Source organism: Magnolia sinica, chromosome 7, assembly GCF_029962835.1.
Source record: "Magnolia sinica isolate HGM2019 chromosome 7, MsV1, whole genome shotgun sequence".
Taxonomy (NCBI): Eukaryota; Viridiplantae; Streptophyta; class Magnoliopsida; order Magnoliales; family Magnoliaceae; genus Magnolia; species Magnolia sinica.
The window spans coordinates 95,073,640-95,088,376 of NC_080579.1; the positions used below are offsets into that span (position 1 = coordinate 95,073,640).

The window sequence follows — 14,737 nt, forward strand, 5'->3', positions numbered from 1 at the left end:
CGGCCAAACTGGGCAGATGATAATATATCTATCATTATTTTACATTGTTTACATTGTTTTCTATGATGGCTTGGCCCAATGATAGTATGTCTATCATCATCACGAGATCTTAATTTTGTGCACGACGCAGTTTTAATTGACTTAGACCGTTGATTCAATGGGACCAATTTGGATGGAACAAAAATCCATCCATTAATTTTTATTTTTATTTTTTACCTTTTCAAGCTTGGGCTATTGTTGTACATTTTCTCCTTACTGTCAATTTTTAGGTCAAAAAAGAAGAAGAAAGATGTGAGTAACATAAAAGATTAACGGCTAATAAAAATCTATATGGATGGTTATGAATAGACTAATACCATACCACGTGATTAGGTGGATGATTGGATCAGGTGGTCCACATACCTGTTGGATGATATTAATTTAATGCATACATACCTTAGATTCTTAACTATATAGATGTCACCGATTCATATATCCTATCAATCTATTTACACTCGTGCATCACTGATGTGTAAGCAAAATTCTAATCACTGCTAATTTTAATCAAACAATTTACAATTTATAATTATAATTTGAATTTGATTTCATGATATGGTGGGACACACTTGTTCTTTTAATTTCAACGCTTAAAAAAAAAAAAAAAAAAAAACAACAAAATAACTTTTGTGATTTTACTTCCTAAGCCAACCAAACGCAAACGTTAAAATTTCTAGAAATTGCAATGTCCCACTAAAATGTGTTATCCAAGCAACCAAATCATAACTGCCGGTTATAGCGGATGTTCCAATGGTTGGTAATTGAAAATCGAAGTCATTCGAATACTCCCAATCCAAAATCCAAATACGGTAATTTTAAGTTCCTAAAACTGTAGGACATGTACACTAACCGAATCCTACCACTAACACGTGTCTTTGATCCAGGCCATTCATCAAGTGAGAAAGAGGATATTTGCCATGGCACAAAATCAGGCTGGCATGGACATCACGTGGGCCACATGTATACGCGGAATTTGGGCGCGGATTGGGTACTACCCCCACCAGGCCTAGCTCGAGACGGAGAGTCCTGTCAGGGGCTTTGTGGGGCCCAAGGTGATGTATATGTTTAATCCAGTCTGTTCATCCATTTTGAAAGATCATTTTAGTGCATGAACCCAAAAATGAGGTAGATTGAAGGCTCACGTGGACCACACCATAAGAAGTGGTGGGGATTGAAAACCTACCGTTGAAAATTTCTTAAGGGCCATGGAAATTTTGGATCAAGATTATATTTATGTTTTCTCTTCATTGAGGCCTTTGTGACCTTATGAACAGGTTGCAAGGAAAATAGAAACTAAGGTGGACCTTAGGAAGTTTTCAACCGTAAGTGCTCAATTCTCAATGCTTCCGGTGGTGCAGTCCATTTGAATCTACGATCTACCTCCTTTTAGGGGTCGTATCTTAAAATTATCTGTTAAAATAGATGGACGGCGTGGATAAAACATATATATCACGGAGGGCCCACAAAACCCCTGACAGGACCGTCAGTCTCTAGCTGGTAGTGGTCCGTAGTACCTTATCCGCGTCAGCCGAATTTGGCCCGCTGGTCATTTATCCTTCTTTTCCTTTTTTAAATATCTCCCATTTGATGATCAAGTCCACTCTAGGTGGGCCCACTTGCTGAACGGCTTCCTTTAGGACGGATGCGACGACCTGTCTTAAGCCGTCTTCACATTAGCATACCCAACCGACCGAGTCATCCAAGTCACGGGGTTTGGCCTAAAAATATCTATCTAGAGCCAACACATGTCTTATGAGTCATGACAGAGCTAACGTAGCCAGAACTTCTACATTACAAATATATGAAACGTGGCATTCAATCCATCCAGCCAAAATTGTATTCCATCAGGACTGCAGACCCACATATTGTATACTTAAAATTCACTCCGTCCATCAGGTTCTATCCTTGATTCAGGTGGGCCACACTACAGGTAAAAATAGGGATGGGATGACAGCCATAGGTTTGTTTGTATCTTTCATCAAGAATGTTAATCGGGTGTAGTTCACCAGGATGAGGTGAAAATACAAAAAATCAGCCTGACCCACGTATGCGATGGACCACACCGTGTGAACTTACAGGTTTTGGTAGCAGTTTCACATTGTTTCTGCAGGTGTGGCCCATTATATTTTTTTCTCATATTTATCTTATGTATTTACGGTTTAAACAATAGTTCTCACATGTTGAACGGAGTGGATTTAATATAAAATAAGGTGGGTCCACAGAATTTGAATGTTTTAGGCAGCTGCCGAAAACAAGTGTAGTAGACGATTCCGTTTCCATATATAATCACCTGCAGCCGGCTGCATGCTGACCCTTTCTCTTTTTGTGGGAAGCGGATTGCCTGCAGCACCGGCCACGAGCATATCCCTGGTGGTACGATCCGTTTTGCCAGTTCATATCCAAAACGTCATGGTGGGGCCCACCCACAGCGCACCGTCCAGTAACGACGTGGATACTGGCAGTAGCACTAAGCAATCTGCGTTTGAAATGGAGTAGAAAATTGCTATATTTTGGAGTCTTCATATGAACGGCTGAAAGCCACGTATACGCGTCGCCGGAGATTACGCAATACCATCTCCTTTTCAAGAGGAATTATCGGGTCCTCGACCCGAGGCTTACACTCGGATTTTCAGTCTGACCGTTGGGGCTGGCATTTTGATATTATTGGCCGGTGAACTGTCGCATCCCACTACAGAGGGTGCAGCTTCATCCACTGTTTCCTGTGGTGTGGTCCACTTGAGATTTGGATCTGCTTCATTCAGGATCATGCACTAAAATGAGTTGTTAAAGCGGACGGACGGCGTGGATGTAAGGTGAATACATCATGGTGGGCCCCACAGTTAAGGATCCACCCCTATCCCGAAGCCGCGCCCGACTAACGATACCATTCCTTCTAGTTGTTGCCTGAAAATGAATGGTTAATATGAAAAAAGGTCACGAGATGAATGGTTAATATAATACAATTTAGGAGTTTTTGGTAAATGATTCATCCATCACAGCAATCAACAAACTAATGGTGCGGATTACCTAATCACGGGCCCCATTGGATGTCTATGCCCAACATGATTGGAAGGTCGCGATTCAACGTGGTGGTCCTCGTGTGAAGAGGCAAACCACGTATCAGAGAAACTGGCCGATGGCACACGTACAGGCAATTCAAGTAGTACCATCATCGTGTGAGCCACACTTCCTTATTATCGTACCAGCATTATTTTACACTACCTGATGAATGGTTCAGATCCCTGACGCGTGTTCCGCACACTCGCACGAGGCCCCACGTTGAATCACCACCAGTAAAAGAAATATATTTTTTTTTCAGAGAAATGCTCCTGTTTCTTAGAGCACCGTAAGTTATAGTACTCTTAGTTGCATTGGGACACTTGGACGGTCCGATCCATTGATCTGGAATGATCATTAGGTCCAGTCCAGCGTACGTTTCATGGGATAACAGACAAATTTCATGATAATCTTATAAATTTTAACCGTTTGATCAATGGCCTTAATATGAACGGTCAAGATCATTTATACAAAAAAGGTCCAATTGGAAATATAATCCATCTGTTTTTTAGGGCCTATGATTTTAAAGAATCACTTCTGGTACACAATTGTAAAGATTCCATCTGTTGATTGGAAAAGTGATGGCTAAAAAAGAAGAAGCTCAAATTAAGGATGGATTGGATTATCAATGGTGTGATTTTCGCATAGTAGCCCAATGAAAGTGTTGTGGACTCGATGAACCGTTCAGATCGATCTATTAGATGGTCAAAGAAAACCTATGGAACATAGAGCACCGGCACCTGGTAATAATAAAATATATAGTTGACTTTTTCAAACCCTCTATCAAGCTTAGTTTATACAGAAAATTAATTAAATTGAGAGATGCCGAAAAGTTCTGTGTTTCATAATTAATATGATTACTTTTATTCAAAAAGTTTCTCTATTATGTATAAATAGTGAATTTATTGTCCACCTTACAAATAATTTCCAACCTAACATGTATGTGCTAAATCTAACCCTTTCAATAAGTTGACCCCACCATGAGGATCACCTCGTGCAAAAATCAGACTCATTGGCTCATCAGATCGACCACAACATTGAAACAATGTCTAAAAAATGATAAATAACAAAATACAAGTGTGGACCATTCGATGAGTGGATGTGGCTGATTTTTCACAAGGTGGTCCTATTGATGTGGGGCAACCCATTCGTCAGGTTGGACGTCACACATCCATAAAAGGTTTGAAGTTATGTAATGGGTGGACCTAACTTATGGTCCAACCAGTTGTATATGCAAATATTTTAACTGATTAATTAAGTGGGCCACCTTTATATGGGACGGCAACTGTTAGATATTTGATGACTCTTTCAAGCCTTTGGTTTTAGCTATGATATTTGATGGGTCCGGGGCACTAAGTGCAGGGACCCGTATAAGGCACCACTAAATAAATAACTTGTGCAGAAAGAATCCAAGCCATCCAAATCATGAGTAGAGAAAAGCTACCATGGTCAGAGGTGTGGGACCCATCATGTGTATGAATCAAATCAAAGTATTTTCAGGGCAGAAGCTGAGGCCTGATGAGATCTGTTATACTAGTGAAATTAACCCAACTAAACATGATTGGGAGAATATCTTGATCAACAAGCAAATAGAGGAATCCACCCTCTCTTTTCTCATTTTCATAAAGTAATGTGAAATCAACCTACTGTCATGCGCATGCCGCTCACTTCATTGATTCTCCAACAACAACCGCTGCTCACTTCATTGATTCTCCAGCAACAACCGCAGACCAGAAGAATCGGTTCCTCCAGAGAAAACATTTTAGCAAACAAGTCCAACACTTGTTTGGAGTCTTAGCTCCTCGAATATATAATATTTCCTCTCGTAATCATGTATGTATGACGTAGCCTTATACAAAAAATGAAATGAAAACACTAAAAATATTTTTTCAATAGAAACACAGAAATGAAGAAGAAAACAGAATTTTGGGTCACTGAGTCACGTATTTTGATATAAAAGAATATTTAAAAAAAAAAAAAAAAAAAATCAATTGTAGAGTATACTTTATGTGAAGTTAGATCAAGCTGATTACTGTAGGTGTTCAAAGTAGGGGTTTGTAATATACGAACTGAAAATATGATAGATAAAGAATATGGCATTGGCTTTAATTTAGTTGAAATAAAGTAGAAAAGACTGAAAAAATGGAAGAGCGTGGGAGAATGGATGGGAAGCTGAGCTTCCTAGCTTTTAGATCGGCTTCCCTAGCTTTTGAAAGATAAAGGGCAAGGGCCTTGCGTCTATCTCCTACTTTCGTTTTTCCCCTCTTGTCTATGTTGTTTTTAATGTCTCAAGTCAATTCAAAAACAAGGCTTGTCGATGCCATCGATAGACCATTCCATGTCATCGAACAATCACTCAATTTTATTAAGAAATTCGGAATTTCTCCAATTGGTTGCTGGAGTACTATTTGGGTACCTATTTGATGCCATCAATGATTGGTTCAATGCCATTGAACCTTTAGTCCAATGCCATCGAGACCCATCAAAGTGCAATTAAGAAAATTCAATTTTTCATGTTTTGTTTTCGAATTGTTTTGGTGTTATTTTGATGCCATTGAAGTGGGTTTGATGTTATCGATGGTCTGTTGATGACATCGAAGTTCCATCGAAGGTGCCATCGAATGTATCACGGTGTTGCGTATTTGTGGGATTTGTTTTCAATTTCGATTGTAATTCTTCCTAAGGCTATATATAGGGTTGTATCAAAGTGCTTTTTAATTTGTTATTAGGGTTTCAAGGGTATAGCTTGGAGTAATTTGAGACTTGTTCAAATCGGATATTCTCTAAACTCTTCTAATTCTTGCATTCATAGTGATTATCTGTCGCATTGTACTATGTTTTTTTTCCGTAAGAATTTTTTCATGTTAAAATCGTTGTGTTTGCGTTGTGCTTGATTGGTGCGATTGGATTACTTCAATTAATTCATCTTTGTGTGCCTCCGTGGTTCCCTAACAGTTTAGAAATCCTTTTTCTCTACTCTCTCTCTGGCCTGCTCCCTTTATCTCAAAACTCTCTCCAAACTTTCCTTGGACTTTCTTTGACAAAAGGTCTCTAGAACTCCATGTGGCATTTTCCTCTCGGCCCATCCCCCATATATATATAAAGGCAAGCATCTCTTTTTATATGCATTTTGGATGGAGAGGTTTGGATATCACGAACCACATGTTTGATTTCAAAATTTATCTCATGTGAATTGGACCATCACATGAGTCCTAGATGGGTAATGGATGAGTACAACTCATGATCTGAACCTGCATTTGAGGCTCATATGAGCTGAGCCAACGTGTAAGCAAATGATTGGTCCAGCTCCTTAGCCATCGACGCGTAAACGTTAGGTTGGTGCAAGGTGGCAGCGGCCACAAACAATTGAGGGGTGGCAATGGCTCTAAGACGGTGGAGCTACCGCCACATTCACTCAATGTGAGGTGTCTACAATATATAAAGTCGAATTAGACTGGATCGGGGAGAAATTATTAGAGCCCAAGCCCATCTTAAAAATTAAAGCGGCCATACACGTAAGGCCTAAGCCAGGTCCATGAGCCAATCTAAGTAGGTCCAAGCAGGGAACAAAGCCAACTCTGGTTGGCTGGGATGGTTGGACTACCTGCCATTTCCAAGTCTGCAAATGGGCTTGGGGGTGTCAACGGCCCGGGTTGAGATTTGTCCAAGCCCATCTTGGGTTCGAGATCATAACAGGCCAAAACAGTCCAACTACACGTGTTTTTGCTTGGTCATATATATATATATATATGGAAAAGGTACTATGCGCTCGAGCTCATGATAACGTCCCATGAGGTCGAGCTGTGTGGGCCCCACCGTGATGTATGTCGACCATCAACACCGTGCATTTGATGGGTCCCCTTTAAATTATGGGATATCTCAAAAATCAGTCGTATACGGAACTCAGGTGGGCCATACCATCTAAAATCATGTGAAGACATGCCAAAAACATGTAAAAGCACTTGGTGGGGCCCACTTGAGTTTTGAATGCTGCTGAAACTTGGTCTGAACCCTCATCCAAGTGGGACACACATAATGGATGGGCTGGATTTGCAAATCACATCTCAGTGGGCCCAAAAAATGATTATGAATGTTTTAATGGTGCACGGCCCCTCTCAACTTCTGTGTGTGGTGTGGCCCACACAAGTCACGGATTGACTTGATTTTTGAGACCTAGGCCCACGATGGATTGGTGCATCTGACTGATGGGGTAAATTCTTGACACGCATCACGGTGGGGCCCACACAGCTCAACCTCATGGGACATTATCATGATTTCGAGCGCATAGTACCTTTTCCCATATATATATATATGTGTGTGTGTATGGGAAAAGGTACTATGCGCTTAACCTTACGATAAGCTCCTGTGAGGTCGAGCTGTGTGGGCCCCACCGTGATGCGTGTTGACCATCAACACCGTGCATTTGATGGGTCCCCTTTAAATTATGGGATATCCCAAAAATCAGCCATATACGGAACTCAAGTGGGCCATACCATCTAAAATCATGTGAAGACACCGTTAAAACATATAAAAGCACTTGGTGGGGCCCACCTGAAATTTGCATGCTTCTGAAACTTGGTTTGAACCCTCATGCAAGTGGGACACACATAATGGATGGGCTGGATTTGCAAACCACATCTGGTGGGCCCAAAAAATGATTATGAATGTTTTAATGGTGCACGGTCCCTCTCCACTTCTGTATGTGGTGTGGCCCACATAAGTCACGGATTGACTTGATTTTTGAGACCTAGGCCCACGATGGAATGGTGCATCTGACTGATGGGGTAGATGTTCGAAAAGCATCACGGTGGGGCCCACATAGCTCAACCTCATGGGACGGACTCGTGAACTCGAGCGCATAGTACCTTTTCCATATATATATATATATATAAGCACTTGGTGGGGCCCACTTGAAATTTGGATGCATCTGAAACTTGGTCTGACTCCTCATCCAAGTGGGACACACATAATGGACATAATGGATGGGCTGGATTTGTGGACCACATCTCGGTGGGCCCAACAAATGATTATGAATGTTTTAATGGAGAGTAACCCCTCTCAACCTTTGTACGTGGTGTGGCCCACACAAGTCACGGATTGACTTGATTTTTAAGACCCAGGCCCACCATGGAATGGTGCATCTGACTCACAGTGGGCCCTCACAAAGCGACCTCATGGAACCTTTTCTTTTATATATATATATATATATATATAACAAAATTGCCTCACAAACTTTAATGGAGCTGGCCAGGCTGACGGCTTGTTGTACACAGTCGACAGAACGTCCATTGTAGCACCAGGATCGAAAGAGTTGGTCCGATTCTCTGAGACTTAAAACCTCTGTTTGGGTGATGTATGCCACGTGGCCCACCCACAGATGGACGGTCTAGATGAGTTGGCTAGGTTGTCAGGTGGTGGTGTTGCTTATATTAATTCCCAGTAAGGAACAAGGTGGAGATATTTTAAATGGCTGATATTCTTAGTTACTCTTTCAGACACGAGACGAACAAAGAGATCTGAACCGATCATCAGGTACCCCACCTTGGATAGCCCATACCCAAATTCACGTTGATCGGAGCATCCTAGCCCTTGGATTGGAGGAAATGAACAGCAAGCGGAAGTTGTTGCAAGTTGGGCTGGTTGAATGGAGCTTCTGTAACCCTTCCTTTTGCAGGCCACAACGGCTATCAATGGACCGAGTTGGATTGCTTCAGGCTGGGTTTTAAAAATCAGATCAATGGACCGAACCTAACCCGTTTAATGTTTTAAGGGCATTTTTGTAAGTATGTAGTTCTACTGATTAGCGTTTATGGGCCACAAGAGTATGAACGGTAGGCAACACCCAATGAATAAATTTAGCACAGAAGTTGATGAATGGATCAAGCTCTCGGGCGTGTAATAGGCTCATTTAGGCACTTATTGTTGTACTATAACTAGTAATTCTAAAAAAGTCAATAGAAAAATAACACGTGACATTATATGAGAGATAAGTAGTGGATAAAAAAATCTTAAAAAATTTGAAATGCTTTTACAGTTTATAGTTGGTGTAAGTTAACTTTCACACTACAGAGGATGGTCCACAAAATGTAACGGTCCATATACAAAAACACATAGTTGGGTTGTTTAAGGTATGAAGGATGACTAAGGGTAATAAAGAGAAAACCTTGGCAGATAAAAGTAAAGCAAATAATTAAGAGGCATTCAGAAGAAGAATATAATCAGAAAAGAGAAACATAATAAAATAAGATTTTAGAAAAACTTTTGAACTGTCGTAACTAGTATATATAATAGTGGATGAATGATATGGAGGAATAAGTTACATAAAAAATCTATAAATATATAGCAAAGAAATTCAATAGAGAAAGGACCTATCTACACCCAATCCAAATCAAATTCTTTTATCTCAACTTATTATAGGAGTAATGATAATTTAGTAGTAATAATTCTTAATTATAATATTTAGTTGTAATCTATGTTTACGCTTATATATTAGATTTGTTCTTTATACGATATAAAACAGTTCTTTCAAAAGATTCTTGCACTTGCTCCTTGTGATTAATTGTGAGTTTTTTTTTTCTTTTTGTTTGATTTACACTAATATTTTAAGTTCTTTATTATGAAAGGCACAAAGAAACCATATTTAGAAGAAAAATTCTACCCTCATATCATCACCTGATCATTATAAAATTTTACAAGTGGTTGAGTAAATAATTGATCTTCTCAAAATCTGGTCACATATGATCATATATGATTATTTTGGTACTTGGGGTCAAAGTAAATAGATTTTACTCTAGCCACTATATCAATTCTGGCATTCCCATAATTAAAAACAAACTGAGTAGCCAACACCTATCAACTAAAAAAGGCCTCTTCATTGTGATGGCGCATATATCTTGAGCGGCTCCAGCTCTCACCCACATAAACAAGCGGACTACGTTTAAAGTTAGTAATCCGCGGAGTAACAGGATCAGTGATAAATTATTATTCAATTCACGTAGCTAGCCCACCTAAAATGATTCCATACATTCGGATGTTGGAGCTATGTGTAACCCATCATGATGTATTTATGCCATCTAGTAGACGGGCCACCTGTTTTTGGAGTAGCCCCAAACTACAGCCACATCCATTAATGAGGTGGGCCAAACGAAAGGGAACAATAAGGTACATTGGGTAGGGGAAGTTCACCATAGAAGCTTCCAGATAGAATGTGGGGTCTACCATGTTGTTTACATGTCATCCAGCACATAAATAAGGTGTACCCCACAAGGATGATGGAACAAACAGAAACTCAGGCCTTTCTAAAATTAAATTAGGCAATAAAAAGTAAATATATAGGTTTTAGCCTTTATTTTTCTGTTTGTGGTGTTTCCCACCTGAGTTTTGGATATAGGTAATTCTTCATATAAGAATTTTAAATGATGATTGGAACCAGATTAATGGTTTGGATTCCGTATTAAGATCAAACATGGGTCCCACACACCTCGAACGTATGGTAATTACCATACATTGGGATGTATACGATCATTCTCCCCCAGCCCACGACGTGAAGCCTCTATCCAACATGCAAAGCACTTCAAAGGTCTTTCTCCCGCGATAATGCTTCCCACGTTCGCCACGTGGACCAATTAAAATCCTCCTACTCTCGTGTATAAAAACAGAACCAAAACCCACATATCCTACACGCTCGAAAAGCTCAGGAAGACATCAACGGCTGAGAAAAAACGTTTCAGAGAATGTCTTCCTTCAAAAGCTATGGAAAAGTCTACGAAGTTGACCAAGAGAGACTCGAAGCTCGTCGTACAACAAGGAAAAGAATCGCCATCGTAGCCCTATCAGCAATCGTCCTCGTCGGAATAATCGTCGGCGCCGTTGTGGGGACGTCTGCAGGCGGCCCAGACCCGAAATCCGAATCCAACGGCTCGATGAGTGGGACCGATTCACTCTCAACGTCCATCCAGGCCGTGTGTAAGGTGACCCAGTATCCCGACTCGTGTTACAGCAGCCTAAAACCACTTATCAACTCGACCCGAGTCGACCCGGTCGAGCTCTTCCGTTTATCTCTGCAGGTAGCGATGGACGAAGTATCCAGAGCGTTGGATCGGATGTCAGTACACGGAATCGACGACGCAGCTATAAATGATTGCAAGGAGCTGGTGGGCCTCACAGTAGACTTCCTCAATGGATCATTATCGTTCGTTGATCTAACATCAACCGATACCGTTGATAATCTCGAGACGTGGCTAAGTGCAGCTGGGACCTACATCGAAACATGCATCGACGGTCTTCAAAATTCGACCGAAGCAATCAAAACCCAAATCACTGATTCATTGAAAAACTCTACTGAGTTCACTAGCAATAGTCTGGCGATTGTCACTGCCATTTTCAACGTTGTGGATTCATTCAAGCTACGACGGCTGATGGGCCACTCTCATAGAGAATATCCAAGATGGGTGTCAGTGAAAGATCGTAATCTACTTGATAAATCGGATCCAAGAGCAAATGCTGATATCGTGGTTGCTAAAGATGGGTCCGGGAAATACAAGACGATCACGGCCGCTCTTAAGGCGGTCCCAGATAATAGTAAGGATCGGACGGTGATCTATGTGAAGAAAGGGATTTATTATGAGAATGTGAGGGTTGAGAAGTCAAAATGGAATGTGATGATGATCGGCGACGGTATGAATAAGACCATTGTCTCCGGTAGTAAGAATTTCGTCGATGGGACGCCAACGTTCTCTTCGGCAACTTTCGGTAATTTCTTTGAATTTTTATTTTTTTTTCACTGGTTTGGATTTTGATTTTCTTTGGTTTTGATTTTAAGTGAATTTGGTAGGCCAAACAATCGTAATTTTTAGGTAATTTAAGGTTTTTTTTTTTTAAAAAAAAATCTAAATTTCCAATGTGCATGTGAAAATTAATTTCTTGCCATGATTGGTCAATGTGGTTATGGGATTAGATGATCTGGACCGTGCATGATGTTAATCCTACTGTGGATGGGCGACTAGTGCAAATTTACACCGAAGGGACAGTCCTGGCTACTTGATTTCCATGGTTGAATATGGACTGTTGATTTGATTCTGTTTAAACCATCTGTTTGAAGTCTTGAGAATCGAATGGATTAGATTTCCCAGTTGAAGTGATATCCTTATAATCAACCATCAAATGCGGGGCTAATCAGGTGGACGATTTGGATCATCCTCCCATACAACCACATGGGCCCCACCATAGATAGGCTAGTATATCAGCTCAAGCAATATTTTAAGCACTATAGTATAGGGCTGAAAGGCCGGCAGGTTGGGCTAGGGTTAAGCACCCAACCCAAGTTTCTTATACTCAACTCTAACCCAACCTTACGTTGGGAATTCTCAACCCAATCTCAACTCAAGTTGGCTGGGTCGGATTGGTCAAGTGGATATATGCTAATATTTTCATTATTACATTAATCTATCATATTTTCAATACATATCTTATTTTTTGTACTTATGATTTTATTAATTATATATGTAATTATTTATAGTAAAAAAGTTCATTTTTTCTAAATAAACAAGCTAAAATATAGGACAACTACTCTTTTAAAAGCCATGTTGTGCACTATGCAATCTATTTGGGAGAGAAATCCAGCGTATCTTGTTAGCTTGAGTCATCAGAAATAATGTAAATCAATGAAACTCGACAGCATTGGAATTTCCTATGACTTCAACACAAACGTTCTGCACTCAATTATAATTTATAAGGAACTTATATATCGATCTAGTTTGAATTGGGTTGAGCAATCCGAGACCTCAACTTGAGCCAACCCAAGTTTTATCAGGTCAGTGTTTGTATAGCCCAAACCTGAGACCGAACCCAATACATCCTACCCAAGCCCAACCCAATGTCCTACTATAGTATAGCATGTAGGTAGGGCTGTCAATGGTCCTGTCTTGGGCCTACGTTTTGCTGGGCTTGTACAAATCTCGACCCAGCCCGTGCATCGCTCATTTCAACCCCATATCTAGGACCATGTACATTGCTCATCTCATCCACACACCAAAAGCTGATGGTCCATCATGGAAAACTAACGACCGTTGATCTTCTTGCACTGCAGCCGCCTTTGGCAAGGGCTTCATCGCTCGGGACATGGGATTCCAGAACAACGCCGGCGCGATCAAGCAGCAGGCAGTCGCCTTAATGGCCAGCTCCGATCAGTCAGTTTTCTTCCGATGCAGCTTCGACGCGTTCCAAGACACGCTCTACACACACTCCCTCCGTCAGTTTTATCGCGAGTGTGACATCATCGGGACCGTCGATTTCATCTTCGGCAATGCAGCCGTCATCCTCCAGAACTGTACAATCCGTCCCAGGGTCCCGATGCTGGGCCAGCAGGACACGATCACGGCCCAAGGTAAGATGGACCCGAATCAGAACACGGGTATTGTGATACACAACTGCCAGATCACGGCCTTTGGGAACCTTACATCTGTTCAAACATACCTTGGTAGGCCATGGAAACCGTACTCGACGACAGTGTACATCCAGTCCATGATGGGTGGGTTGATCGATCCAGATGGATGGTTGCCATGGGTCGGAGATTCTGCACCGGACACGATCTTCTACTCTGAGTATGGTAACTATGGGCCCGGTTCGTCGACAAAAAATCGGGTGAAATGGAAGGGATTAAGGAGTATTAGCTCTAAGCAAGCTACTAAATTCACTGTTAGCTCTTTTATTAGTGGGGATAAGTGGATTTCAAAGGCAGGTGTTAGTTATAAGGCTGGGATTTGAGTTTCACTTTTTAATCTTGAGGTGATTGGTGCAAGTGGGGCCCATAGTTAGATGATCTAGAGTGTTGAGTTGGATGGTGGACAACCCTAAAATCATTAAGAATGGAAGATCCTAGCCATCCAATAATTAGACTATGTTCTGGACCATTGGTGTGATTTTTTTATTTTTTTATTTTTTTCTCTTAGACGTCTGTTCATGGGCTACTTATGAAAGGGTTAGGATTTTCCAATTTATGAAATTTCGGGCTGTCTCGCATCGATGATGGGACCCCTCTGATCAATGATTTGGATCACCTAACCCTGGAGCCACTTGGGCACTAGTACGTCGGGACCTTTTTTTTTTTTTTTTGTAGTTTTGGTACGTGGGTCTATTGTTATTTTGGAAAATTATATGTGATTGAGTATTGATTAATATAAATTGGAATAAAATAATGAAGAGTTTTGTTATATGGGTTTGCATTATAATTTTGATCGGTTGTTTTTTTATTTTATTTGATTTTTTTCTTTGGGGGGAGGCTGAGGGCCTGTTTGGGTGCTACTAAAAAAAAGTTCTATCTCATTTTAGGTAATAACAAATTTTTATTAGGGATTATAGTTTATATAAATTGTTGGTTACCAGAATTATTTTAAAACCTAAAAGAGATTTCTAATTCATAATTACTTATATAGAAGTCATTGTTAAGTGGCACCCAAACAGGGCCCATCTGAAGTTTATATCTACCCTGAGGAATGTTGGTGGTGGTATAGGGCATGATACGGAAGTAAGATTCTGGGCTGGGCCAAGCACAGACCGTCCAGATAATTTTGGGTTGGGCCAAGCACACAGGCTGGTGTTGGGCTGAATTTTCAGGCTCAACAAATAATTGCGTAGGCATGGGCTT

The 14,737-nt window shown here is 40.7% G+C and overlaps 1 protein-coding gene across 1 annotated transcript; it reads left to right on the top strand.

Moving 5' to 3' along the window:
* Positions 1–10,826: 10,826 nt before the first annotated feature.
* LOC131251805 (putative pectinesterase/pectinesterase inhibitor 24) lies at positions 10,827–14,415 on the top strand. Its single transcript, XM_058252766.1, has 2 exons — positions 10,827–11,844; positions 13,181–14,415. The coding sequence occupies exons 1-2, from the start codon at positions 10,827–10,829 to the stop codon at positions 13,855–13,857; spliced, it is 1,695 nt and encodes a 564-aa protein (XP_058108749.1). The 3' UTR covers positions 13,858–14,415.
* The last annotated feature ends 322 nt before the right edge of the window (positions 14,416–14,737 follow it).

Coding starts and splice junctions, on each gene's coding strand:
- LOC131251805 (XM_058252766.1), top strand. CDS start 10,827: ATGTCTTCCTTCAAAAGCTATGGAAAAGTCTACGAAGTTGACCAAGAG. Junction 11,845..13,180: donor GTTCTCTTCGGCAACTTTCG/GTAATTTCTTTG, acceptor CTTGCACTGCAG/CCGCCTTTGGCAAGGGCTTC.